Raw genomic sequence first — 27761 nt, 5'->3', positions numbered from 1 at the left:
GAAATAATTATCCATAACACAGCCAACCGCATTGATGTACTATTCTTGCAAATAGCATTCTCTGACAGAAAAGCCAGGTTTACAGATACTTTCCATTTAATGTCTATTTCTATCTTGTGTTTCCACCTGCATCCTTTTCGTTTTCGAAGATAAACAGCAGATTTTCGAAGATTTTACAAACTCTAGACAAAGTTTGTCGAGTTTTGAAATTTAGCTTGACCTTTATATTTTGCTTCACTAAAATTACAAATTTTAACAATTAAACATTTGAACATTAGATCTGGCATCCCTGGTCTCATATCCCGCCGGCATCTTGTCATTATAGGTATTTTTCATTAAAGCATTTTCGTCACAATTTAAATGGTCGAGACTGCGTGGAAATTGTTTCGGGCAATCCAAAAATAGTGGTAATGGATTCTTGGTGCCGAATTTGTTCGCGGAGCGACGATTTTCGTCGTTTTCCGTTATTTGCTGTTGCCGAAGTGAGCCAAGAAGTTATCGCCAACATGATCACAAGCTGCACGGATACTCATGTATGTACGAAGAAAAAAGTGAAATTGGGTGTTGTTTTCCTGACTTTTCTTTGCGGTTTATCTATACTGTCGTAGGTATCTGGCGAAGATGGATTGCCGCAACAAATTTGCCCAGACTGTTTGATTACACTAAGTTTAGCGTATTCATTTCGACGGCTGTGTCGGCGATCCGATGCCAAATTTCGGGAATGTTTTCGTGAGAGAACACCTTCACAGACGGCTGATCACCAGCAACAGCAACTTTCACAAATGTCACAGTCACACGACGACAGTACATATGAAAATATTACTGCAATCAAGGAGGAGGTAGAATTCTACGATTATGAATGTGAAGCCCCACCGCAAGAAAATCAGTGGGTTATTCAGAATCCAAGAACTATCCGAGAAGGTGCTATGACAGTAGTGCACAATTCGGGTCAATATTACGATCAAGTTGACGAGCGTAGCTGTCAAGAATCACAGATGAGCACAGTCACATCGATGGTCAACCTTGACCAGACTCCAGAGCTGGGAGAATCATCAAATTTTCACAAAAATGAAAAGTTGAAAAAGAAACTGCCCCTCGAGCCCGAACGATTCAGTAAGCGCATTCGTCAGGTGAGTGCAATCATCCTTAACAATCGAAAGGTTTCTGATAATATTAGGATTATTTTTTTTACATTCAATGGGTTCCATATTTTGAAGCAAATGCTGCTATGGTTCAGTGTTTTGAGTTTATCTAAAACACCAAATAAATCTTGGATTGCGTATTAGGTTTTATTTTTGTTAGTGAATGCAATATTTGTTCATTCGAACACAACACGTTGGGGTTTACTGTTTTCTTGAAACATTTTCTGAATAACGAATGAATTTATTCACATATCAATTCTTGATGGTAATAACAAATGATCCAAAATCACTATTATAGTAGAATGAAATCTGGTTGATTTGAGAACAAAATCGGAGTGTAGTAATATTTTGTAGTTGTTTGAGAAAAATAGCTACAAGTTATATGTCAACTTCTTTGGTGAGGCAGCCAATTTTCAGTGTATATCCAATTACCCACTAAAAGTTTATATCAAAGTCGGGAGTGCTATCAAAAATGTGCTATCATAAAAACATTGGACATTTGTAAGGCAAACGGACCAATTGTGTGCTTATTTTTCTGTTTCTTCTTGCCAGCCGGGTGATGATTGTGGTGAATCAAACACATCGAATACACTTGAAGTACTGAAAACTTCAAGGGGAAAAGATCTCTTAGCACTGGACGGGTATGTGTTCTACAGGAATACGCAGGTAAGTAACGCTTATTCTCTATTATTGAATAACGTTAACATTTACCATTGTAGAAAGGAAGCCGCTGCTACTGGGAGTGTAAAGGTCGATCGATCAAAGTAGAAGGGCAAGTTGCTCCCAAATGTCCCGCTAGAGTAACGACCGATTTTTTCGATAATAAACACGAACTGCTGTCGTACAAAAGTGTGCATACTCATGAACCGGACCTATCACGAATTCTCGCCATAAAGCAACGGAATTTGCTGAAAGAATGTGCAGCTTCAGATAGTAGCAAACCATCGGAGATAATACGGCAAGTGTTTGATGCAACAGGATCACCGAGTGGTCAACAATGGTTAAGCAAAAGTGCGCAACGCAAAATTATCAAACGTGCTCGTGGTGAGGAGCATAATTCTGAACCTGCTACATCTCTCGACACGGTTGAGGTGCCTTTCGAATGCATACAGACGTTGCATGGTGTGCAATTTTTCCAGGACATTGTCAGAATAGAAAATCACGCTGCATTCGTGTTTGCTACTCATGCTGATATGAAAATTCTAAGCAGTGCAACATTTTGGTTAGCCACCTCAACATTTTCTACCAAAACTGGTTTACAGCGTCAACTCCTAACAATCCACGGCAGCTTAGGGCCATTTCATCAGCAACTGACACCAGCGGTCTTCGTTCTGATGTCGTCGTCATCCGAGACCTTGTATCGACAAATACTAATCAAGATGAAACAAATAGCGGGAAGTATAGACACAAAGCTGAATCCTCCGGTAGTGCTGACAGATTTCGAAAGGCCACTAATCAATGCATTGGAAGCAGAATTTCCTCACTGCAGACAATCGGTCTGCTTTTTCCATTTGGCCCATCAGTTGTTCCGGGCAGTGGAAAAGCATGGGCTCACATTGTCTTTCGAAAAAAATTACTGGCTATTGCAAAACTACAAACGAGTTAAAGCATTAGCATTCCTACCAGCAGAGCACATTCCCGACGCATTCCACGTGTTGAAAAATAATGCCCCATTAGAGCTTCACAGATTTCTAGACGACTTTGCGGAAAACTACATATTCGGTAAAGTCATGTTAGTAGCAGTCGATGGTACACCAGTTCGCAGTCGACCTCTGTTCGCACCAACCTTCTGGTCACAGCACGCTAGCATCGTGCAGGCCATTCCGAACACGTACGGCCACAGCAAAGAGTGGCACTACAAAATGGCGAGAATTCAAACTGCTCACCATACTGATCCGCACAATGTGTTCCGCATGTTTCAACAGGAGCATCAGGAGGCGCAACAAAAAATGACAGCTAACCTGGCAGGGATGGGACCTTCGAGATCTGGCGAGCTGGAGCAACGCAACGAAAGCATCCGGAATATAGCGGCTAACTTTACCAGTTATTCCACCTTGCAGTTCTTGGATGCTATAGCAGATAATATAGCGGGAGGGGCAAACTAGGCAAACATTCACAATGTTCGCGAGTTTAGAGCATCAGTAGTTTAGATACACCAGGATTGTGAAATTGAGAAACTATTAAAAAGACGGGCAAAACGATAATTAGTGTTTTGCATGCCGTTGCTAACAATATTCATTTGTCGTTATTTTGAGAAGAAAAAAATTTAACACCCTTGACATGCCCATAATTTCTCTTCTAAGATATACGAGCACTTCCAGATATTAACAGCAGAGCATGTGGCAAAATGAGGATCTACTCGCTACTGTTGGGATGAATCGTTGCACACATTTCAGCATTAAGAACATGAACGCAAAATTGATTTGCAAACAGAACAATTCTAGAAATTAACCACAGGAAAGGTAGCAAAACCGGGATAGACTTTCTACGATTTGGATGGAACTCTGTACACATCCTCAGTATGACACACCATTAATTTTTCTTAGATAAAGAGACCGATTCGAATGCATTTTTTGCATGCACTTTCAACTCCTAACCCGGAAACTGTTACTTGTACCAAAATGGTGTCCAAAAAGAAATCGTTGCAAATCAATTGGTAATCTCTCCAAAGTAATTAAAAAGTGAAAAAATATTAATGTTTTTCAAGAACTAGAAAATAACCGGAAAAATTGAGTTATAGGTTCTACAATATTATTTTTTCAGGTTAGCTATGAAAATCATTTTTGATTACTCTCTTTTTCAAAATGAAGAAGTTACAGTTAAAACGATTTATATATATATATATATATATATATATATATATATATATATATATATATATATATATATATATATATATATATATATATATATATATATATATATATATATATATATATATATATATATATATATATACATATATATAACAGATCGGCTGAAAAGTTCGTATCGTTTCTATGAGAGGGCGCCACTAGAATTAAATCCATACCATTTTCAGTTAGTACCAACCTTCAAAAGATACGTGTATAAATTTGACAGCTGTCTGATTATTAGTTTGTGAGATATTGCATTTTGAGTGAAGCTACTTTTGTTATTGTGAAAAAAATGGAAAAAAAGGATTTCGTGTGTTGATGAAACACTACTTTTTGATGAAAAAAAGTGCCGCCGATACCAAAAAATGGCTTGATGAGTGTTATCCAGACTCTGCACCGGGCGAAGCAACAATTCGTAAGTGGTTTGCAAAATTTTGTACTGGTCATATGAGCACCGAAGACGATGAACGCAGTGGACGTCCAAAAGAGGCTGTTACTGATGAAAACGTGAAAAAAATCCACAAAATGATTTTCAATGACCGTAAAGTGAAGTTGATCGAGATAGCTGACACCCTAAAGATATCAAAGGAACGTGTTGGACATATTATTCACGAATATTTGGATAAGAGAAAGCTTTGTGCAACATGGGTGCCGTGTGAGCTCACAATCGATCAAAAACAACAACGAATTGATGATTCTGAGCAGTGTTTGGAACTGTTATATCGGAATAAAACCGATTTTTTTTCGTCGATATATAACAATGGACGAAACATGGCTCCATCACTTCACTCCGGAGTCCAATCGACAGTCAGCTGAGTGAACTGCACGCGATGAATCGAACTCAAAGCGTGGAAAGACTCAACAATCGGCCGGTAAGGTTCTGGCGTCTGTTTTTTGGGATTGGCATGGTATAATTTTCATCGACTACCTTCAAAAGGGAAAAACCATCAACAGTGACTATTATATAGCGTTATTAGAGCGTTTGAAGGACGAAATTTTAAAAAAACGGCCTCATTTGAAGAAGAAAAAAGTTTTGTTTCATCAAGACAATGCACCGTGTCACAAGTCGATGAAAACCATGCTGAAATTGAACGAATTGGGCTTCGAATTGCTCCCTCATCCACCGTATTCTCCAGATTTGGCCCCCAGTGACTTTTTCCTGTTCTCAGACCTCAAGAGAATGCTCGCTGGTAAAAATTTAGAAGCAATGAAGAGGTAATCGCTGAAACTGAGGCCTATTTTGAGGCAAAGGACAAATCGTACTACAAAAATGGTATCGAAAAGTTGGAAGATCGCTATAATCGCTGTATCGCCTCTGATGGCAATTATGTTGAATAATAAAAACGAATTTTGTCAAAAAAATGTGTGTTTCTATTAAACGATACAAACTTTTCAGCCGAACTGTTATATATTGTAAAACACATCGAAAAAGTTGAAATAATCAGTTCTTTTCAGAACCTAAACTTCAATACTTTAAAAAGAACTATTTGCGGAATTGCTTTATACGCTGTTCGCCTAACACCAGAGGATTTTTCACTATCAATATTCTACAGATTTTCGCATTCCAGGAAAATCACATCAACATTGTCATCTAGAAGGTAATTTAGTCGGTTCTTTTTAAAACCATCAAAACAATCCCAAACCCTGGTTATGAGTTGTTGGCATTAAAAATACCTTACTCTTCACTATACGGACCGGGTGTCAATTGAAAAATTCTAAACTTTCTCTGTCATAATTTTGAACACTGTTTGTTGATGAATTTAAATAATTCAACTGCCAATCGATTCGGAAACATTTATTGTAACGTCGTTTTAGTATTTCAGTATTACATCATTGAAAAATCGTTTTAAATTGCCCTTTGTTTTGACGAACGAGTCAATCACAGCATGCTATAATGATGTCATGTTTTTAATTCCTCTAACATGGACGACAGTGTTGATCGTTGCTTCTAACCTCACATTTCATTCAGTAGCAGCTCTGCTTCAATCGGTATCGGGGGCTGCGTGTCATGCATGAAAAATTCCGAACTGTTCAACATAGACTGAACTTTCGCCCAAAACGAAATCTGTAAATGAAGGTTCTGCCACATTTTTCTTGTCATTCAACGCCTGCCTGCATGCAGAGCGGATGGGATAAATGTTTACATTATGCGGGTATGCCAAATATGTCAAGAATGTTCTTGTTTGCTGTATACCGTGTTCGTTTGTACAGGTGTTCACTGCACTGCAGTTCACTATTAATTTTGGTTCACCGGTGAACGAATAACGATGGGGTTACAGAAGATGTTGTACTAATAGAGTAGACTCAGAATTACCATACCATCAAATGCTTGTAGCTAGTGTCGTTTTCGTTTGAGGAAATTTAAACTGACCCATGTTGGTTTCATCAAACAAACACCTTTCATGGAACTGTTTTCGGTGTGTACTAAGCAAAGGGGGTGTGAGCGAATCCGACATAAGAATCAGGTTCGGAACTGACTCGAATTTCAGTTCTATGATGTTGAAAATAGGTTCGAAACTGGCTTCAGATAAACGAGTTGATGACTGTGACTTCTAGTTCCGGAGATATAATGGTATAAGTGACGTAACCGACAAAACGAATTGTTTATTTCGCGCTCGATTTTCTCGAAGATGACTGAACCAATTCCAACAAGATTAGGCTCGTTTAAAAGCTGCTTTTAGGCCGTTCATCAAGGTCGAAGATCAAATGGCTGTCACTTTTTATTCCGGAGATATAATGGTATAAATGACGTAAACAACAGCTCGTTTTACCTTTCGAACAAATCCTCGGAGACCCATGGTGTTATATACCATTCGACTCAGTTCGACGAGATCGGAAAATGTCTGTGTGTGTATGTGTGTGCACTTTTGAAAATATTTTTACCGCTCAATTTTCTCAGAGATGACTGAACCGATTTCAACAATCTTAGGCTCGTTTGAAAGCTACTGTCGGGCCATTGATCGAGTTCAAAGATCAAATGGCTGTGACATTTGGTTCCGGAGATATGATTGTATAAGTGACGTAACCGACAAAACGTGTTTTTTACCGCGCAAGTTTCTCAGAGATGACTGAACCGATTCCAACAAACCTAGGGCTATTTCAATGTTATTATTACGCCATTGATCAAGTTCGAAGATCAAATGGCTGTGACATTTGGGTCCGGAGATATGATGATATAAGTGACGTAACCGACAATATTTTTTAATCAACTCTAATTTCATACAGAGGTAGAGCTCAAAACTTTAAGCACCTTAAAGAAAGTCTTCAAACAAAATTAGAGTTAAATCGGATATGGGTAAGGTTGTTAAGGATTGGAAATTTTCTATCTTGAAAAAACCCCGTAGTACATGAAATTTCCGAAATCGAAAATTTTTTTTTGATGCTGAACATCTTAGAATTGCATGAAACGTCGCGATTTAGTATCATCTAAAAAAAATTTTTTTTGAAAAAATCGATTTTCTGGGATTTTGATAATTAAGTCCCAGATAATCGATTTAAAAAAAAATTCGAAATGGCACTAAATCTCGACGTTTCATGCAATTCTAAGACTCTTGGCATTAATTTTTTTTTCTAAAATGAGCCCAAATCAGTGTCAGAAATTATATCAATAAAAGTACGGGTGTGTAATGTCAGAGACATAACTGGATGTCGTGAATACGAATAAAACTGACACGATTTCTTTACACTTTCGAATTCGAATTGATAGTTGATCGACTGTGTGAATTGCGAAACTTTCCCCCATTTTCACTACTAAAATTTTCAACGATTTTTGACGTCGATTATCTCATTTCGATTATCATATTTCATTGAAAGAAACTATCAAGATGCTGTACAGGATTCATTTCTGCCTTTTAGAAGGACCAAATTGTGGAATTCTCTACGATATTTAGCACAGTTCGGAACATTTATCTCGAACGATTTTCGCACAGCGTAGTAATCTTAATAGTTCTTTAGAAAACATTTAGAGCCATTAGAACGGCTGATTTTATATAATGTCCATTTTTCGTTTCTTGTTTTCTTTTTCTTCAATGCAAACCATCAGCAGCTGATGCAATCGTTCTTGCTTGAGTTGAAACTAGCTTTGCGTACAAACCGACACATCCGCTCGCAGTGCCAAATGATGCGAAACTGGTTTAATGCGTCTTCTCGCCTTGACGACCGGAAGCCTAATGAGAACCTGAGCGTTTGAGGTTTTTTACCACGCAGAAGGTGCGTTCTCCGTTGCCGCTGTTTGAATGCGTTTTCTCGCCCCGACGTCTGCTTTCATCCAACGCACAAGAAGAAATTATCGATTTTCGACCACGGTTCCCCTTTTATAACGTTCAGTTGAAGATATGTGCCTGACTACCTCAAAATCGTCGTCCTTGCGCGAAAAAAACCCAAGCAAAAGTAAAAAGTTTACCGCGTTGTTTTAAAATTTTCAGAAAACTTAATTTTTGAGTTGTTTGTGGTTATCTCACACTGTTCAAAATATTATCCTAAATTCCTGATCACATTTTTGATGAAATAGTGAAAGAATTATCGCCCTTATTCTGAATAAAGTCGTATCGTTTTTTCGCTCGTATTTCATTTGTATTCCCTATAACGCTAGCAAAATCAAAGGTAGCTATGATTCGATCGAAAAATCAATACGTCGTTATTCAGAATAAGGGCGTATGTTGCTGCCGTTAATACAAATCGATATGTTCACGATTGAGTTCTGCCCATTCTTCCATATGGCTAATTTTGAAAAGGCGCCCCAAAGTAAAGTAAGTCGTATTCACGACAAAAAAACGAACAATCGCCCTTATTCTGAATAACGACGTATTGAATTTTCGATCGAATGTGGTTCGATCGAATCATAGCTACCTTTGATTTTGCTAGCGTTATGGGGAATACAAATGAAATACGAGGGAAAAAACGATACGACGTTATTCAGAATAAGGGCGAATATTTTAATTAGAATTTGTCGATGAAAGAGAAAGACATTATCGCACCAGTAGGTGGATAAGGAATAAGTTTTAGTCATTTATTTATGCATTATCAGTCATCTTAAAGTTAATTACAATTACTACAAACTTTTGAATTTACTCCAGCCGTTAGAATCGGCGCAAACTTCTCTGCAACCGATTTAGCTGCTTTTGTTCAAGATTTTCGAAATTTTTCTATTGCTTGTTGAATGATTACTCTTCACGAGAGCCTAATAGTGCTCAATAGTTCACAACTCTGGGCAGTGAGTGCGCCTCTTTCGGTACAACATGAACTCCATTTGCTTTATACCATTCCAAAACATCTTTGGTAGTGATAAAACGCCAAATCACACCAGAATAGCGTTGAAGAATGGTAACAATCGCAACTGTAAGCATTCTTCACAGTATATTTCCTTGTATACCGTTCCGATAGTGGTGAAGCTTTGGTTTACTCGATCACGGCTGCATGTTTCCTGCCGAACAAAATAATTTTTTTCTTGACACTTGGCCTTTTTCTTCGTCCCGAAATGCTCCTCTACGGCGTTTCGGTGCATGGCAGTACGAAAACACATCCCGGGAAGCTGCTTAAAGTCTTCCAACACATAAATGTCATCGTCCCTCATCACGCAGGAAAACTTGGTCAAATATTTGCGATTCCGGGTTTTAGCCGTCATATGCTGTTTATCAATACGGTTCGGTACAGTTTTCACCTTGAACGACTTCATACCTTGTCGGTGCTTTAAAGTATACACAAAAGTTAGGGACATTCTGCAATATTTGCTTCACCTTCGCATCCTTCTGGTGGATCCTGAGATCTGTTTTTGTCTCGCCTCCAGCCTTCCTGGCTGTTGTCAAACGTTATCGAAAGCTATTTTTCAGGTTTCCTTACTGACAGATCCGGATTTTCATTGCGACCACACACAATTGCTTTTCGCACTTGCTCTATTTTCGACGCCATCTTTGATCTAAAAGCTTGTATCGCCGAAAACTGATTTTACATAATAAGTCTGTGAAATATTTCACGCGTTGATGGAGTTGATGGAGTCCAGGCTGTGACGCGAATAAGCCTTATGTCTGTCATGTCACATGATAATTTCTGCAACAAGAACAAATTTAAGCCGAATGGCTGTTATGTCAAATAGCTCAGAGTCATTCAATCGAAATCCATAGAATTTTTCTTCTATTTAAACTGTTGGACTAATGATTTTTCTAATATATCTAGCAAGCAAACAGCAAACTCCGTTGGAATAATCTATAGATTTATATCGTCTTTCTCAACATTGGTTCGCAGGAAAACCCTATTCAAAATAATTCAACCACAGGAGCGAACTACTTGCCGAGCAGTGATAGTGGACATCAGAGGACTGAAGAACGCTGTGAATATTGCAAGAAAAAAATGAAGAAATCCTACAAACACCGAAACGGAAAATGTCTAATTCTGAAAAGTAAGAATCCTTCCAAACCTCGCTGCGTCTATTGTCATATGACGTTCGTTCGTAGCACAAGCATTCCCAATCACTTGCGGAATACCTGCCGGGTCTACCGAGAGCTCTGTAAAACAACAGCCATCGATGATTCAGAGATACACGAGAAAGACAATTTGCCGGTCGCATCCACCAACGATGAAATAATATCGACACGCGTTGTTTCAGTGGAATCTGCTTCTCGAGAAACAAAGTTTGAACAGAAAACAACTGCGAAGGAAACAGATACTCGAAGCACATGTGAGTACTGCGAACAAACTTTCGCGAAACGTGGTAATCTGATTAAACACCAACGAGAACGATGTAAAGTTCTTCGCAAGATGAGTTACCGGCTGAAGAAGCAATGTATCGAACGTACCATTTCAACTGGCGTTGGACGCGGCATTCAACAGACACCACCCCCTACTTCGAACCTTCAACAGCAGCCACTACAAGAACGTAAATCACCAAATGTTCCATGTGCCATTAGTGAGAATCCGTCGGAAAAGCCATCTGAAGAGGAGGAGACTAAATGTGTGTACTGTACGCAAATGATGAATAAGAAATCTCGTTTCCTACACCATAACGGTCGTTGTGTACTAGGAAGAGCTAATGCAGAACATCCTTGCCCGTACTGTCCGATGGCATTTTCCTCGCGTAGTAATCTATTGCGGCATCAACGGGAACGATGTCACCAATATCGTCAAGTATGTCAAGTTATAAGGCTTTTGAAAAAAATTATAATAACTCATTTTTATTTCTAGGAACAGTCGGTCGACGACGTCCAACCTGTTGCCGAGCAAAAGATGGTCCCTCCGAAAAAACAGAAACAACCCTCAGTGCAAGAATCCAAAAAGTCTAGACAATACGCAGACGAACAACCGAAGAAGTCAAAGATACTTTCAACTGAGCAGCAGCAGACCATCGACCAAAGTACAGACACCGGTAGCGTGAAAAGTGTAGTGAAACGGTCGTTCTGTAAGTTCTGCCAACAGTGGATCAAAAGTGTAGATATGTACAGGCACAAAGACAAGCGATGCATGAATTTCGCCTCGATCAGTAACCAAGCAACGGACTATTCTTGTGGCTACTGCCGTAAAGGTTTTGGAAATCGTGATACACTGGTTGAACATCAACGCGCGTGTACCGTTCGGAAGTTACACAAACAAGTCAAATGTCAGCACTGCGGAATGACGATTTCTAACAGGGGAAATTTGCGCAAACATCAGAAATTGTACTGCAAGTCTGTGGTGAGTCAGTGCAGATTAGCGCATGTAAAGTTCTGCATTCAACAGTAATTTCTCATTACAGCAACGAACAGAAGACATCAAGACGGAAGATAGTGCCGAGGTCGAATCTCCCAAAAAGCAACCTGTGAAAAAGATTAAAATCAAGGAAGAGAAGAAAGAAAACAGTAAAGTGAACTATTCAAATCCACCTAATCAACGGATAAAAACCGAGCCAAATGTTCAGCGTAAGGATAAAAAACAGCAGGATATCAAACTGCTTCATCCTTGTACGTATTGCAAACGTCGCTTCAAAACGGCCGGTTATGCTCGCAGACACATAAATCAGTGTACCGTGAAATCCACGTCGAAGGATTTCACCTGTCGATATTGCTCCGAAACTTTCACCTGCAAGAGCAATATGTACCGGCACCAACGAGTGACGTGCAAGCGAGGCAACCCGGAAAAGGTAGGTTCCAATTTATCCCAATGCCGAACACGATATATTTACAAACCATTAATCGGTGCACAATTAGTTTCAAGCCGTTTAGTTTTTGCTTTCGTCAGTCTCAAACCATGGGAAATGTCTTTATAGATCAACTACAGAATATGTATTGTTGTTCGTAATAATTTCCCTGCTCGCTTAGTCTTTCTACTGAAAATATTTACTGGAAAAAATTCATTCAACTTCCTCTTGTTTATAATCTCAAACGATTTCTTTTGGCATGCTATTAAAATGGAAATGTCCTGCATGCCGGCCCTTATTACCGTTCTCACTCCCACTTTCACATTCACTTCATTTACATGTCACTCACCTGATTTTACCTATTACCAGTATCACGCATAGTGAAGTGATCACTGTGGTGAAAACACTAAATTTTTCAACAAAATGTTGATGGCGTGATGTTCATAATGACATCAAGTTCATCCAAGTAATTACTTTTGTCTCTGAAGCGACTTCTGTAATACGGACCTACATTCACTTCACTTGATTTCCACCGTGAAGTGACACCGATAATAAAGAACCCCATATCTTATTTCCGATCAAAATATGTTTTCCGCGACAATTTCTCATATTTTGTACATGAAAAAGTCAGGGTTTCTAGCAATATATTTCACGTTGTTTCATCCACCAGATGTGCGAATTTCCGTCCGAAAAAAGTACTTATACATTTCAAATCCACAGGGTTAAAATAATTTTGCGAAATTTGCTGAAGAATTGAATTTTTAACTCATATCCGAAGTTTAATAGTGAATGTGTTTGGAGTTTAGATTTTAGGTATAAAGTATGTCAGTATCAAAGTACTACCCAAACCTAACAATTTGTTTAATCATTTGTTTTTCGTTTCATCTTCGACTTATCAGTGCACTAGCAGATAACTACGGATCTCGACTTTTCATGTTTTGCCAAGACATCTATAACCATTCCAACATGCAGAGAAAAAAAAGTAAAAATAACTGAATTTGGGGTTCACACAACGATTTTTTTATGGAAATAGTCGGATCGGACTGGTCATAAATGCGTCAAAAACAAAATACATAAGAGAAAGAGGCTCTAGAAAAAAAACACTACGCCTCTCACCACGAATATAGACGATAGACAGTGACGATATCGAGGTGGTTGACGAGTTCGTGTATTTGGACTCACTGGTGACCACCGTTAATGATACGAGAATGTCAGCTGGAAATCGTACGTACTATGGACTCGGAAAAATCCTTCGATCGAGAAAAGTACGCCACCGCATAGTGGTTCAAAAGCCCAATTTCACGCTCTTAATTGATAACTCAATAAAAACGTGGTTCTCGAGGTACAGTATTTTCAGCAAAGTTGCTCAGATTGATAGACGCCATATTTTGGCAAATTTCATTTTTGTGATTAAAGTGAGATAAAAATATTAGTTTTGATCAGGGTCAACATAGGGGCTAAATTACTTCGGCAAAGTTGTTCAGAAAGTCATTTCAAACAAATTTGCAGAAAATACTTGAGTGTAATTCATGATATAATGTATTTACTGAAAATACTATCCCAACACCAGTTTTTGTAAGAAAACATACATATTATCAATTTATATGAGTTTTTTGTGTTCTACAAAGTTTTTCGTCATTAAAAACTACACAACTTTCTCAAACATACTATGCTGCTATCATTTCAGTTCAATGAAATAGAGACATTTTTCATGATTTTTTTAACAAAATTCCAATTTGTCTATCATCAAAAGGCGCAGAAAGGTGCAGATGAGACTACTTACATATTAAACTAGTTCAAAAGAGCTTTCATACCATGGTTAAATTACTCGTCTGCAGGCGAGATATGTTCTTTTCAAATATCCTTGTCTTTGACATTTGCAATGATAAGATTCATTGAATGTCAGATCAAATTTCAGTAGATATTCATTACCATGGTACTTGCCACAAAATATAATTTTTGCATATTGAAGTCTATAAATTGAATAGTTTAGTAACTGTTTTGTCACGACTTTTAAAAAAAGCAATCATCCAATCGAATTAAGTTATGTCATCGTCTGGTAGAGCAAAATATGATCAAAACTCATTTTTAAGTTATTTGTTTTTATTTTATGATAGCTGACAATGTTCTTAACCAGCTAAAAACTCTTAGCATCGTCTGACAGATTCTTCCTGGACTGTTTTGGTCATTCACGAATATCAAAGGATCCGATGAAACTAATAACCAATTCATGGGATTACGATTTGTAAGTGATCTGGACTGCTTGCGTGTATAATACTCCCGACATCTGTATAAAAGAAACTTTTTAATAATTATGAACAGTACAATATATCAAGAGTTTATCGATCTCCACTTTAATTGATGAATAGAGGATATTTATCCGCAGAGCTTTTCTGTAGAAAAACTTACAAAAAAATGACATAACGTAATTCGACATGATGATTGCCTTTTTTCAAAGTCGTGGCTTCTTATCTCACTTTCAAAACCGTCTGACAGTTACTTAAAAAAACGACTGTAATGATTACTAAACTTTTCTGTTTGTAGAATTCGATGTCCATAAAATCATTTATTGTGAGAGTTACCATGGTAACGAATATATACTGAAATCTGATCTAATATACAATGAACATTATCATTGCAAATGCCAAGAGCAAGAATATCTGAAAAGAACATATCTCGCCTGCAGAAGATCGCAAACGAGTAATTTAACCACGGTATGAAAGCTCTTTTGAAGTAGTTTAATATGTAAGTAGTCTCATCTGCACCTTTTGATGATATACAAGTTGGAATTTTGTTTAAAAAATAATGAAAAATGGCTCTATTTTATTAAACCGAAATGATATCAGCATAGTATGTTTGAGAAAGTTGTGTAGTTTTTAATAATAAAAAAATTTGTAGAACATGAAAAACTCATATAAATTGAAAATATATGTGTTTTCGCACAAAAACTGGTTTTAGGACACCCTTTTCAGAAAATACATTATATCATGAATTACACTCAAGTTACGGGAATAGTATCTTCAGCAAATTTGTTTGAAATACCTTTCTGCGTAACATTGTCGAAGTAACTTAGCTCCTACGTTGGCCCTGAGCAAAAATAATATTTTTGACTCTCTTTTAGGTGGATTAATCACATAAACAAAATTTGCCAAAAGATGGCTCTATCATTCTGAGCAATTTTGCTGAAAATACTGTACCTAAAAAAACACGTTCCTATGAGTTATCAATTAAGGCCATCGTCCAAGTACCATGCGCGCGGGTGGTTTTAGGAAATTTTCGATGGAAATTTTGAAAAATTTGCCAAAACCAAAAACATACAGACCTTTGAAAAGCGTTTATCTATCTTCAGGGCAAAAATGGCTGAAAAAAAATTCGGATGATTTTCCGAGTCTTATCTAAAAAATGCACTGAAAAAATGAGCTTATTTAGTGATCTTTCACAATTATTTGAAAAAATAATTCGATGGTATGAAATTTTTTTTCCCAAAAAACTTTATGCTTGAGGACGGGTATAGTGTGATGGGTAAGTCGATGCCTTTCACGCAGCCCGCCTGGGTTCGATTCCCAACACGGCACATAGGGTTAGAAAGTTTTTCTGGCCCGAAGAGGCGTATGACCTTAAGGTTAAAACCTCTATAATCGAAACAAAAAAAAAACTTTATGCTTGCAACAAGGATCACATTCTGACACATTTTTGGAAAATCTTTTCATGGAAAACCAACGAATTTCATGTAACCGATTTCGTTGAAATTTTTGAAATTCGTGGATTTTCTATGAAAAGCGTGGAAAGGTTTTCCAAAATGTGCCCGAATGTAATCTTTGTAGCCATCAAAATGTATGTCATCGCATTATTTTTTCAGATAATTGTGAAAGATTACAAAACCACTCATTTTTCAGAGCTATTTTTGATAAGACTCGGAAAGTCCTCCGAATTTACCAGCCATTTTCACCCTGTAGATAGATAAAAGTATTTCAAAGGTCTGTATGTTTTTGGTTTTGGAAAATTTTTCCAAATTTCCATCGAAAATTTTCTAAAACCACCCGCGCGCATGGTACTTGGACGATGGCCTTAAGGGCGTTAAATTGCGCTTTTGAACCACCGTCCACCGCACGAAATTGACCATCTACAAAACGCCAATTAAAACTGTTGTTCTCTATGGCAACAAGACCTGAACTATGTGGGCAGAGGACCAACGCGCCTTTAGTGTTTTCGAAAGAAAGGTTCTGAGGACCGTCTATGACGGAGTGCAGACGGAAGACGGAGCGTGGATACGGCGTATGAACCACGAATTGCAATAGCTGCTAGGAGAATCACCCATCGTAAGGACAGTTAAAATCGGACGTCTAAGATGGGCTGAGCATGTCATAAGGATGTCGGACGACAGCCCAGTGAAAATGGTTCTTGAATCTAATCCGACTGGTACAAGAAAAAGAAGTGCGCAGCGAGCAAGGTGGATCGACCAAGTGGAGGGCGATCTTCGAAGCATCCGTTCCATGATACAGCAAAGAACACCCTAGGACATTTGACATCATCCTACGCTACACTACGTACTCGAGAATAAACGTTTACCTCATCACAGCGACCCCCTCCGACATCATCAGGAATCGTTTTAATTGACTGCCTTCCTTATAAATATCGATTGGGACGACATTCTCGACAATGATGATGTTAGCGCCACTGTACAAACCTTCTCCAGTCTACGCGGTTGATTATTTTGTTCCAAAACGATCCGTTCGACATTCTCAGCATCCACCGTGGCTAACCGCTGAACTTAGACATCTGAAAACTTCCAATAGAGCTGTTATGTTTTGCGCAATAACTGTCTTCAGATAAATAAGTTGTACAAGAAACCGTGTGTAACCCAAAAGCTTTCTGGAAGCACGTGAATGAACAAAGGAAGGAATTTGTTTATTTACTAACGTTAATGCGATTCAGGTTCAAGAAATTATTTTCGGAACCATTCGCTTGTGTTTTCTTTGCTGAAGTATTATCCCCACAGCAAACCGAACGAGTGGCGATTAATGTTACGGTATCCAGTTACTTTTTGCACTCAATTGACATAGACGTGGACTCGGTACAGACAGTTATCGCTGGAATGAAGTCTTCGAGATCTGCAGGACCAGATGGCATACCAGCAGTTATTCTGAAGAAATGTTAGATTGGGATAATATTAGCTTTTTGCCATTTGTTCAGAACCTCATTAGCTACAGCAGTGTTTTCGGACCGCGGTATCACTTCCCTTAGCGCTATTGCTAAATTATTCGAAAAAGTTATCCTGACTCATTTTTAACCATTGCAAGCTCCACAGCTATCAACCTCTTATCTTTTATATCTTACGCAACAACCGCTTTGTCAAACGGGATGTGAACGGACGTAATGATTTATTTGACATAGTCGTTTCAAAATTGATTTTAATTTCATACGAATTAGATTGTTGTGCAGTTGGATACCGCATCATCGAAATAGATGATTCAACATAACCAATACTCAGGTCTTAATAGACAATCTTCTGCAAAGTAACAAAATTTTGGTAAACTTTCCAATATCCAGTGGATCGAATATTCTTCGATCTTATTGACTGTGTTATGAATTATTCGCTTGACTGTGCTATGGAGGATATTTATCTAATTCTATTAGTCTCTCTTCAACAAAATATCACTGATAGCTAAGCTTTTCCGTTCGTGGTAGATTCTTATTACCGAATGATTACCAATAAAATTCTGGTTTTCCGTGCAAAGACCAATGTTCCACATAAACAGGTCGAGTTGTCCCAATTTTATGTGATTCATATTTTAGGTTATCTCTTTATTCCTGAGTTATAATAGCATTTTGTAGCCTTAAGAAGGTTCTAAGTTAGTGGAAATCGGTCTCGCCTCTCCTCCAGTTTTCATAATTTTTTTTTCAAATCTAAACTACTAATTTTCTTTTTACTTTTCTAGATAACCGCTAATGACACTATCGAAGATTGTCTCGCTTCAGTTGACAAAATACTGAGCAGCTCCACTCCTAAGCAAGCACAACAAGACGCAACTGAGCACAATCGATTCCTTCTCTTGGGTGAATTACAAACCGATGGTAACTCTTTGTCGAAAAGCCCGCTTGAGACCCCAGTGGAGCACGGTGATAAACAGGAAGAAAACAATGCAACAGTACTACCAAAATCCCAATCCGAAGAAGAGAGGCTATCGCCGGAACTGCAAAAACAACAAGTACTCGACAACAACAACTCGGAAGAAGAAAAAGATTCGGTAGGTGATATACCTCCAGTGTCGGAACCGGAAAATCTCCCAATTGAAGAGAAGAAGGAAAATCAGGAGAATGATAAAGAAGAGGGAGAAAACCAAACTGTTCATCAGTCTTCTATTGAGACACAGCAAAGTAACTAATCTTCAAACGCAGTAATTATACATTTTACCATAACATTCGAAAGTGGCATGTTCAGAGCTTTTTCGAGTTTCAATTGTAAATTGAATTTACATTTAGTGGTGGTCGTGATCATTCATACCAAGTATTGAGCAACTGTTATATAATAGAGCTTGACTTTGTGTATAACTATGAGAATATATGGAAATAGAAAAGTAGCTATTGTTTTTTTTTGTTCGAGGGAAACATGAGACACTAAAGACGTTAGTACTTAGTACGCACATCGGAGTTACTGTGCACTTAGATGAGACTGATGCGTGTGTACGTGTGCGGTCGTGTGTAAGTGTGAACGAATTGCAACATTCGTTTTTTGGCATTTTATAAGTATTCCAATTGGATCTTATTTTAAGTTTACAGAACTATACTTAAATTTATAAGATAAACTGTCTCTGTTCAGCTTTAAGGATCTATAGCCACGTCAAATGAAAAAAGTAAAAACAATCGGAGCTTCATCGCGACGGTAGATTTTATTTAAATCATAGATGTTGCAATGAGACTCGCTTCAAGCGAAATGAGCGTGTTTTTGGATGCAGCTGTAGGGTATTTCGAGAACAACGCCACCATACTAAAGCCACCAACTACCTCGATATGGTGGATGCAGTCGGTTTCTAGCGAGAAGCTGCATTACGGAAACCTTCGAACCGTAACAGAAAACTCACTCGATTTACAGCTGAAATACGCCTCTAAATTTCTCTGCTGGCATCATTATCTTAAGTCAACAGTGAGCCTTAAGTACACGAAATCGTCAACCACCTCGATATCTTCGCCGTCTATCAATAGTCGTGTTGTATGGTGAATCGTTTCTTGTTTAGAACTTTTACCTCTCGTACATTTTGTCTTTGATGCATTTATAGTTAAGCTTCATATTATAGTGCAATCAGTGGCGTCTCGTGGCAAAATTTACGGATTGTGCACTGATCATATCCGATGTAGCAGTTCGTTGTATGTGAAAACCAGATTGAGGAATTGATATTTGCTTGTGTTTTCATATTATCGATAAACAAGAAAAAATCTGCACGTCGAGCAACTCTGTCAGTAACGTCATCAATAAAACCGTTTCGATGTTGCAACTGAGACAGTCAGGCCATTTTTTTTAAACTGTATTCGAACCAAGAATCAGTCTAAGCAAAAAAAATGTCACTTCCAAACGCTCGGCACTGGGAGACTTTTAGCGGCTAATTGTCAGTCTGTGATTAATTTCAGAAATCTGGGAAAATCTGTGTCATTTTTAAGATTTGTTTCAGATTAATCTGTGAACCTGGCATCTCTGGAGACAGCAATTTGTTTTCAACTGCCATAAGCATAAGTCACTAAAGCCTCTCCTGAAGGTGTTCAAACAAGTTTTCACAGAGCCAAACGTGACAGAAAGAACAACAAATCTCAGAGCTGAGTAATTTCCTCTCTTCTTGAAACTGTACAGTACTCATGTGCACGGAAAAGACATTAACACTGCGACAAGAGATACTTGAAGTTTTAAGTTGGATGTATATGTATGAGATGTGTGTGAATACACGCAATTTCGTTGCAATTTTGTATCGCAATATCAACGTCGTCAGTGAAACCAAAAAAATAAAATTTCACAGTTATATAGTTACATTTCTTCAGTTCGACCAAAATCTAGATCCTTTCTCTTGATGTAGCCCATCAGTGCCCGTACAGTTGAAACGGACACGGAATTAGCGCATTTGTTCTATCTTGCCCGCGACTAGTTAAATTGATATTGTCCGCAGAATACCACTCTAAAATCATCTTGCTTGTCAACTTGTCCCAACAGATGATTGATATGTCATCGTCGAGGATGTGACGATTGGTTTCCGTTTTTAGGCCACAGCATCATGCCTTTCTTCGCAAACTTTTCGACAACGAACACGAACTTACCTCATCCGTCCACGTCTAGTCGCGTGCAGCCCCAATGTTTCGACAAACTGCCATGAAACATTCGATTTTTTAAATGACAACTTCTTCTTCTCACAAACTGGCATGAACTATCAGACCATTAAAATGACCTCAATTATGTACCAGAAAGTTTTGAAATAAAAATTTTCCAAGTTTAGAAAAAACTGACCGAAACGAGAAATTTTTTCTTCGCCATTTCTGACGCCGCCTACTCCAACTTGCACCGTAGAAGTGTGAACAAATCACAGTAAATATTTTCGATTTCCAATACCAGAGGCACACCAGCGGCGCCCTTTTAGTCACTCGATCGAATTACAGAATGCAAATTTGTACTTTCGATCGGAATAATCCGATTCGATCGAAACACAAAATAGGGAAGGACATCTTTTAAACATTTACGCACATACAGACAATTAGTTTACATCCGTTCAATAGGGGACTGCCTGGAATTTATATTGGATGTGATATTGAAAACTTTAAACTATCTTCTAGTACTTTATATGTTACTTTTAATACATCCCACTTTCCAGAATAAACAATTTTTGTTCATTTGGCCTACCGTTTTTCATATAAGTTTCTTTTTCTTTGCCATAGTACAAAATTCCTATCGACAATTTCATTATAATTACTTTCGTGTCGAATATGGGTAGGAGGGAGTTACCAAACATTTTGTTACATTACTAAATATATACGTTTCATGGTATAAATATTCACACATTTGGGGAGAGAAGGAATCGTCTGATCAGCGATGTCTTGATGGTTATGTTTAATGCTGGGCAGTTTAGATTTAGTGCTCCACTCAGTTGAGGAAGGATTTTCCTTATTGCTGCATCTTGCCAGTCGATGCATCTGACTGCTGTTTGGAAACTGAATGAAATTCTTCTGTTCAACGCCAGAAGGTGCAGTTTGTTCCAGTACCAGTTCCTTCTCCAAAATTGCCTTTATGTACAAATAAGTTGCCATCCGAATGCAAAACCAAGTAGAAGTTTAAGTGTTAGGTTTTCTAGATACCATTTGTTAGTGTTCCGAACATGACCGTTTTGACAACGGTCTTTAAAAAAAAAACTTGAAAACAACTAGTCTTCGAATTGAATTGAATAATTTGCTACGTTTGAAACCGAACATTCAAACTCATGATATGATAATGAACTAAACACAAATCGGAGTAGCAGTCACTTGATATCTCAACTGAGAGCTGAACGCCTAACTCTGGATCATGTGACGTTGTGATGTCCAGATACGGTAAGTTTACTGAGAACTATCTTCACTTCTCGAGTCAGTAAATTCTTATGAGTACCCAGAGGTATTTCTGCGTCCTTTTCAAAGCGTACGGATGATGCCGTCGTTGTGTTATTCGAAGTATTTGTGATGGGCGATATTACTACGGCCTGTTCTGTTTCTTTGTTTTTAATCGCCTGTTCTACCGGAACGGATATTGGTACCGAAACTTCTTTCGATTTTTTTGAATCTACCAAACGACTGGATTCACTTCGAAGTCGTCCTCCAGCTGGTGTGTTGCTACTGGTATCAATAGCAGTAACCGTACGAGTCCTACGACGCTTTGCTGGAGCTGCTTTTTCCTCGGGATGAATGGTGTTGTCTTCGGAATGACTTTCTTCGGTAGATTTTTCTGATCCCAACCTACGCCTTTGGAAAAGTTTCAAAATTTGTGTGTTGTCGCTGATTTTGGTAATACGTCGAATGGTCCTTTCCGAACCTGCACTGGGTTGAGCAATAATTTCTTCCGGTTCCGACGATTCCGGACCCGACATCAAAGGAGTACTTTGCTGTATTTCTTGAGCTATACTCGGTACGGGTTCTACTGCTTTTCGTCGCTTGCTTTTCGGAGCAACTTCTGTTTCCACTTCAAGATGTCGTCTGCGATTGGTCACTGAGGGGCTGACCGATGTCAACTTTGGAACGGTTTGGATAGCAGTCAGCGTACTTAGTTCACATTCTATCAGTGCAGCTCGAAGTGCATTCAGCACCATAAAACGATCATTTTGCAGCTGCATAGAGCTCTGATCTATTTGGAATTTCTCCGAATTTAATCTCATTATCTCACTATCGATTTGCATTTTACGGCGTTGAAAATTGCTCATTTTGTTATCAATATCCTGCATTTGATTCAACAGAGTCATGACCGGTGCAAAAGCGTTTACTGGGGGCGTTACTAGCGGACACAACGTCGCAGGGATCGCTAACCTAGTTATGATATCGGGTTGAGTCAGTACAGGTGCAACTACCTGATGGATATGCACTGGTTCTGGACTTGCTGCCGTGGGTGGAGTAGTTGGTATTGGATTCGGTGCGAAGCGTTCCACACGGGGTGGAGACATCGGCACTAAAGTAGTAGACAGCAAAGGTCCTGCAGGAATGAGTTTTTTCTCTCCCGGCGATTTCCACGGACGCGGTGATGAAGTACGATTAACGAGTATGGTTGCTGTCGAACGTACTGCCAAGGGTTGCTGCTCAATTACCGAAACCGGGACAGGCGTAGCGGAAACAACTGTATCTCTGCCAGGTTTATGAGGTTCAACTGACACCGGTGTAACGGGAGAACTAATCTCTTGACGGTCTTTGACGACAGTAGAGTGGTTGTGGTTTGCTATCTCTGGGACAGTTTCTAATTTATTTTCATTTTGTGGCTCAAATTGGTTCGAGGCCACCACTTCTGGTACCTCTCTGCGTCCTTTAATCAGATTCGGTCCGCGCAGAAGATTTTTCTTTCTTTTGGGAGATTTCTTCACCATTTCATTTGGCGGGATCTCTTCTATCGCTTTTTCCTGTGTTCCCTTTTCTTTAGCAACTTTTGTTTCCTTTTCTTTCGATTCTTTCTGTTTCACAGATTCCTTTGCCTCTCGCTCTTTAGCAGCGTCCATCAAATCTCTATCAGTTGAGGATTCACGAGGTTTAGCATCCTTTGTTTCCTTTTCTTTTGAACATATTTTTGAGCTCTGTTTTACATCTACTTCTTTTGGCAGTTCCGTTTTGACATCGTTTGAATTGGAAGCATCGATGGCGTCTTCCGGGTTAGTTTTATATGATTCTTTCATTTCTTTCATAACTAGAGAAGGCTGTACTGGTTCTGAAGCTTTTGGTTTAGGAATTGGAGACTTTTTTCTCTCTCGCTCGACCACCTTTTGCACTGGCTCTGTTGGTTGTATTTTGGCCGCATCATTGCACACAGCACCGGACGATTCTGGTTCCTTCTTGTCTTCCTTTTCCTTGTCAACATCTCGTTCTTTCTTCGTTTCCTTATCTTTCTCCTTTCGGTCATCTCTGGATTTCTCTTTTCTATTTTCCCTTTCTGATTCCTTTTTTTCTTCACCATCTCGACTTCTTGTTTTATCTCTTGTTCGATCACGATCTTTTTCTTTTTCCTTTTCTCTGTCCCGTTTCCCGTCACATATCATTTTTGGATCAACCGATCTGGCCCGTGTTTCTCGGAAGGTCTTCGGTTCACGCTCTGGTTCACTGTTCTTTTTCAATCCGCTACTGATTGATGTGTCTCTGGAAAAAAAATCAAAAAGATTTATCCATGGTTTGCGTGAGTTATACTGGATAAACAACAGAACTCTATAATACCGAATGAATAGAACTTACCGTGACTGGGCTGGTGGTGGAGTTGGCGTAACTGCCGGTCGTGATACTCGGAGATCACACTCCAACACCATTCCTAGATCAGGTGAAAAATCTTTCCGTCTACTACGCTTTCTTTTCTTTTTGTGTTTGCTAGAATCATTAGCTGCAATGGATGGGGGCCCGGGAGTTCTCGATCTACCAGCGACCGGTTTCAATGGCGATGGTGATGCCGTCAACGTAACTTCATTCTGGGGTGATGAACGATTGCTGCTTCGACTTGGACTAGCAATGGAACTACTAATAATGTTGTTACTATTGCTAGAACTGGGTTCACGTTTTTTAGCACTTCGACTTTTGCTAGTTTCTGTAGTAGAGGCACTGCTACTGTTTTTACTACTGTTATGATGCTTAGCACCGTCAGTAGGTTGTTTCAAAGCTGCAAGGTTCGGACCAGGTTTACGTGGTTTCGATACTGGCGCCAAACTGTTATTACTAGGAGAATTCGCAGAATTCGTGGAAGAAGATCGAGCAAGAGCTGCGGTCTTACTTTCCCTTTTATTGTGCTCGTGCTGCACAAGGTTGGGTTTATAATTTCTTGAACTTTTAGATTTGCGCGTTGAGAGTTCTGGATGTGTGGGTGCACGGATGACATCAGCCATTGGTTCAGATAGCTGAATATTAGGTTCAGCATTTGTAATTTCAACTGTACTGACTATTTCCGAGGGTATGTCAGCAGAGACTGGTGTAACAGGCCGATTCGTTTCGATTGGTTTAATCATCGACTCATCTTCAATTTGAGCCTTTTCAACTGGTAAACTTAATATATTTGAACCAGTATTCGAATCATTATTCGTCTCTTCACTAGCAGTCTCAAGTGACTGGTGACATTCGACCGACCGGTCCGAGTTTTTAGTCGATTCCACCTCATAATGTTTTAAACCGTTTGAAACGGTCATAATCTCCGAGTTTTGTGCGTGTTCATTTAAAGGCAATTCTAAAGATACATGTTCAGGCAGTTCTAAAGATTTCTCATCTACAGATTCTAAGTTTGACACAAATTGTGGTTCATTGGGTGAAGAGGATGACGGCAGAGTTACGTCCGTGGTACAGTTGGAATCGTCCTCTATTGGCGTTGTTATAGTATCTACTTTTTTATTCAGTTCTTCAACAGTGTTGACGCGCAAGAAACAAGGAAATGCTGAATTTACAGCTTCTTGTAACAAATTTTCAGATTTTTCATGGTTACTCTCGGTTGTATCCAGCAGTTTTTCGTATCCATTTTCTTCACTCACAATAGAATCAATCTGATCGTTTGGAAACATTTCGTCGGTTGGAGAACTTGGTCCGGACGAATTCCTGGTTGCTCCTGATTCACTGCCTTTCATTAGCAGTAATTCAGCTCGCGCAAAAATATCCTCTGCGTCTAGATGGAGTTGTACATCGTCATCGGTCAGTCTGAGATTCTTATCCAACATTTCGGTAGCGGAATAATCAGGATCGCTTGGGTTGATGACACAGTCTTCGTCTTCCACTGGAGCCACCTGAGTCGGCTCTTCGCTTACATTCAGATCCAGAAGGTTCAAATCGAGTACTTTACCAATTTGTTCCAGCAAAGCGTCCGGTATTTTATCAGAATCAACACTTTCATCCGGTTCCAGCATACCGCAGGTTTTGGCTTGCGATGTGCTTTCACTTAGACTGAAATTTCTTAACTGACGCCGTACTTCCGCACGCAGCTTCTGCCGAGCATGTGTCTTGAGTGCCGTTTCGTACTTGCTATCTGGGTTATTGATCATCTGCTTCAGGCTATATTTATTCATTGTAGTCAGTTGATTAATCAATTTGCGAGTAACCTGCTCAGCACTTCTTTCGATCGTAGCTTGGCGCTCGTGGTTCTGTACAGGTTCCGATGATACTGTTGCTGGTATTATACTGTCTTGGGACATGTTCTGCGATGATGTCGAACATAACGGTTGTTCAGCATCACTAATAATTTTCAGTGCCTCATCTTCAATTAGTTTGATCAATTCATTTTCATGGGAACTTATTTCCAGTTTATCATCAAGTGTTGGGGATATCTGCAATAAACCATGTATTTAGTAAATGAAAGGGTCGATGAAATGGATCAACTGGACACACAAACAAACAAAAATTAAAGGAGGGAGCGTCCAAGTTGTATACTAACCTCTGTAGATAAAATTATGTCACTGGTGTGCACACTACCCCCGTTAGTCGGCTTCGAGGTTTCACTAATATGGTCCTCTCCGAGAGGAACTTTATCATTGGGTTCCGCATGCATGCTGTCGAAATAAAACATTATACGATACATTGAATATTTAGAACAAAAGAAATAAATACCTTGTTTTAGCAAACTTTTCCCCGTTACTACGTCCTTCGTTGGTAGAAGCATCTGAGTCGGAATTAGCTTCTGCCTCCCCATTCTTCACATCGGAAAGCGGCTCACTGAAATCCATCATTAAAGGTGGAATTTGTTGCGTCAACTTAGTATTTTTCGGGGCCCAATTTGGTTGATGCCTTGAATGGGAATAATTTCCTTCGGTTCCACTATTCATCCAGGAAGAGCTTCGATAAGGATTTCCTCCCCGTCTGTCCTCGTAAGGGCGGCGTTCGTTTCTTCCTCCATATCCACGGAAGTTTCGACGATCCTTGCTGTACCGATTATCCGAACTATAGCGGCTGCCAGACCAATTACGTTCTTTATATCCACCCCCACTACTATCATTGCTACTTCGTGAGCTCCGGTTAGTCCACGAGGCATTTGGATCACTGTTTCTGTGGCTCATGCTTTTGGAGATTTCAAGACCTCGCCGGTCCCATTCGATGTCAATTTAGGAAAATTGAAGTAAATACTGCAAATCGAAAACACTACTATCACATCGATTTTTTTTAGAAATGTATGGTAGACAGATATCTCAACAAATCTATCGAGCGCACAAAATGTTGCACTCCTTATGGCTACATATTTCATATTTTACCTCTTTTCGGAACCTTCCAACAATCAAATCACAAGCGAAACGGTATTCTCCTGTCCTATTTCTCTAATTCAAACAGATTGTGATACTTTTATGTATTAATTTTTCCTAAGAACATATTTTTTCAATATGCACTTCACAAATTTTCTTTCGAGTGAAATTCCGTGCTTCATGAAAGAAACGCAGGATTTCTTCTTCTTTTTAGTTGACATTTGGTAGCAGCCGTCAAATACAATTTGGCAGTGTTGGCAAAAATATGAAAAGTCTGTAAGAAATCGATTCATCATTTTGAAATCGATTCGAATCTCATCGACTTTTTGCAGTAATATCACAATATCACGCCTTTTTTGAGAACGGCCAATAAGCCATCCATCAACATTCACTTTGGAGTGTAATTTCGAATGACTCGGCACTCGCTGAGAGTAAGTCATAATAGTAAACGGCAGAGAAAAGTTTTCACTTTCGTCTGGTGTTAAATTTAATATTCTATCTTTCATAACTCGCTTGCAATTCCTTTCGAAAGTGGAAGTTGACAGGTGGCTTGTTGGCCGTTCTCAAAAAAAAAAAACGCGTGATATAGTAATTTTCATTGGTGGTTAACAAAGATTGCGATGCGACAAGATAGCGACAAAATGCCGCAAAAATAGCGAAACCGTCATTCGCATCGATTCAACCCCTTCGAACCACAAACCAGAAAAATATATATTTAAATTGACCGTTAAATGATAATCGTTTTTATAACCAGAATTATTATACATTGTAT

At 38.9% G+C, this 27761-nt stretch overlaps 2 protein-coding genes across 2 annotated transcripts; one reads left to right on the top strand and one right to left on the bottom strand.

Moving 5' to 3' along the window:
* The first annotated feature begins 272 nt into the window (after nt 1–272).
* On the top strand, nt 273–18682 carry LOC131431514 (zinc finger protein Xfin-like). Its single transcript, XM_058597290.1, has 6 exons — nt 273–533; nt 609–1130; nt 10238–11116; nt 11174–11659; nt 11721–12104; nt 18041–18682. The coding sequence occupies exons 1-6, from the start codon at nt 411–413 to the stop codon at nt 18485–18487; spliced, it is 2841 nt and encodes a 946-aa protein (XP_058453273.1). The 5' UTR covers nt 273–410; the 3' UTR covers nt 18488–18682.
* A 2250-nt stretch (nt 18683–20932) lies between these two features.
* On the bottom strand, nt 20933–27189 carry LOC131431512 (uncharacterized protein DDB_G0284459-like). The gene is made up of 5 exons (XM_058597286.1): nt 27002–27189; nt 26364–26875; nt 26191–26305; nt 24027–26083; nt 20933–23933 (listed from the first exon to the last, which is right to left on the bottom strand). The coding sequence occupies exons 2-5, from the start codon at nt 26807–26809 to the stop codon at nt 21635–21637; spliced, it is 4917 nt and encodes a 1638-aa protein (XP_058453269.1). The 5' UTR covers nt 26810–26875; nt 27002–27189; the 3' UTR covers nt 20933–21634.
* Between the last annotated feature and the right edge of the window lie 572 nt (nt 27190–27761).

Source organism: Malaya genurostris, chromosome 2, assembly GCF_030247185.1.
Source record: "Malaya genurostris strain Urasoe2022 chromosome 2, Malgen_1.1, whole genome shotgun sequence".
In the NCBI taxonomy this organism is placed as follows: Eukaryota; Metazoa; Arthropoda; class Insecta; order Diptera; family Culicidae; genus Malaya; species Malaya genurostris.
The sequence above is the reverse complement of the archived record's forward strand: the minus strand, read 5'-3'. Positions and strand labels throughout refer to the sequence as shown.

Bases quoted from the DNA above. Each gene is read 5' to 3' on its own strand.
- LOC131431514 (XM_058597290.1), top strand. From the start codon at position 411: ATGGATTCTTGGTGCCGAATTTGTTCGCGGAGCGACGATTTTCGTCGT. The intron at 11,660-11,720 runs GTGAGTCAGTGC...TTCTCATTACAG, and splicing joins AATTGTACTGCAAGTCTGTG to CAACGAACAGAAGACATCAA. The intron at 12,105-18,040 runs GTAGGTTCCAAT...TTACTTTTCTAG, and splicing joins AGCGAGGCAACCCGGAAAAG to ATAACCGCTAATGACACTAT.
- LOC131431512 (XM_058597286.1), bottom strand. From the start codon at position 26,809: ATGAGCCACAGAAACAGTGATCCAAATGCCTCGTGGACTAACCGGAGC. The intron at 26,084-26,190 runs GTTAGTATACAA...GGTTTATTGCAG, and splicing joins ACATAATTTTATCTACAGAG to ATATCCCCAACACTTGATGA. The intron at 23,934-24,026 runs GTAAGTTCTATT...TTTTTTTTCCAG, and splicing joins CCACCACCAGCCCAGTCACG to AGACACATCAATCAGTAGCG.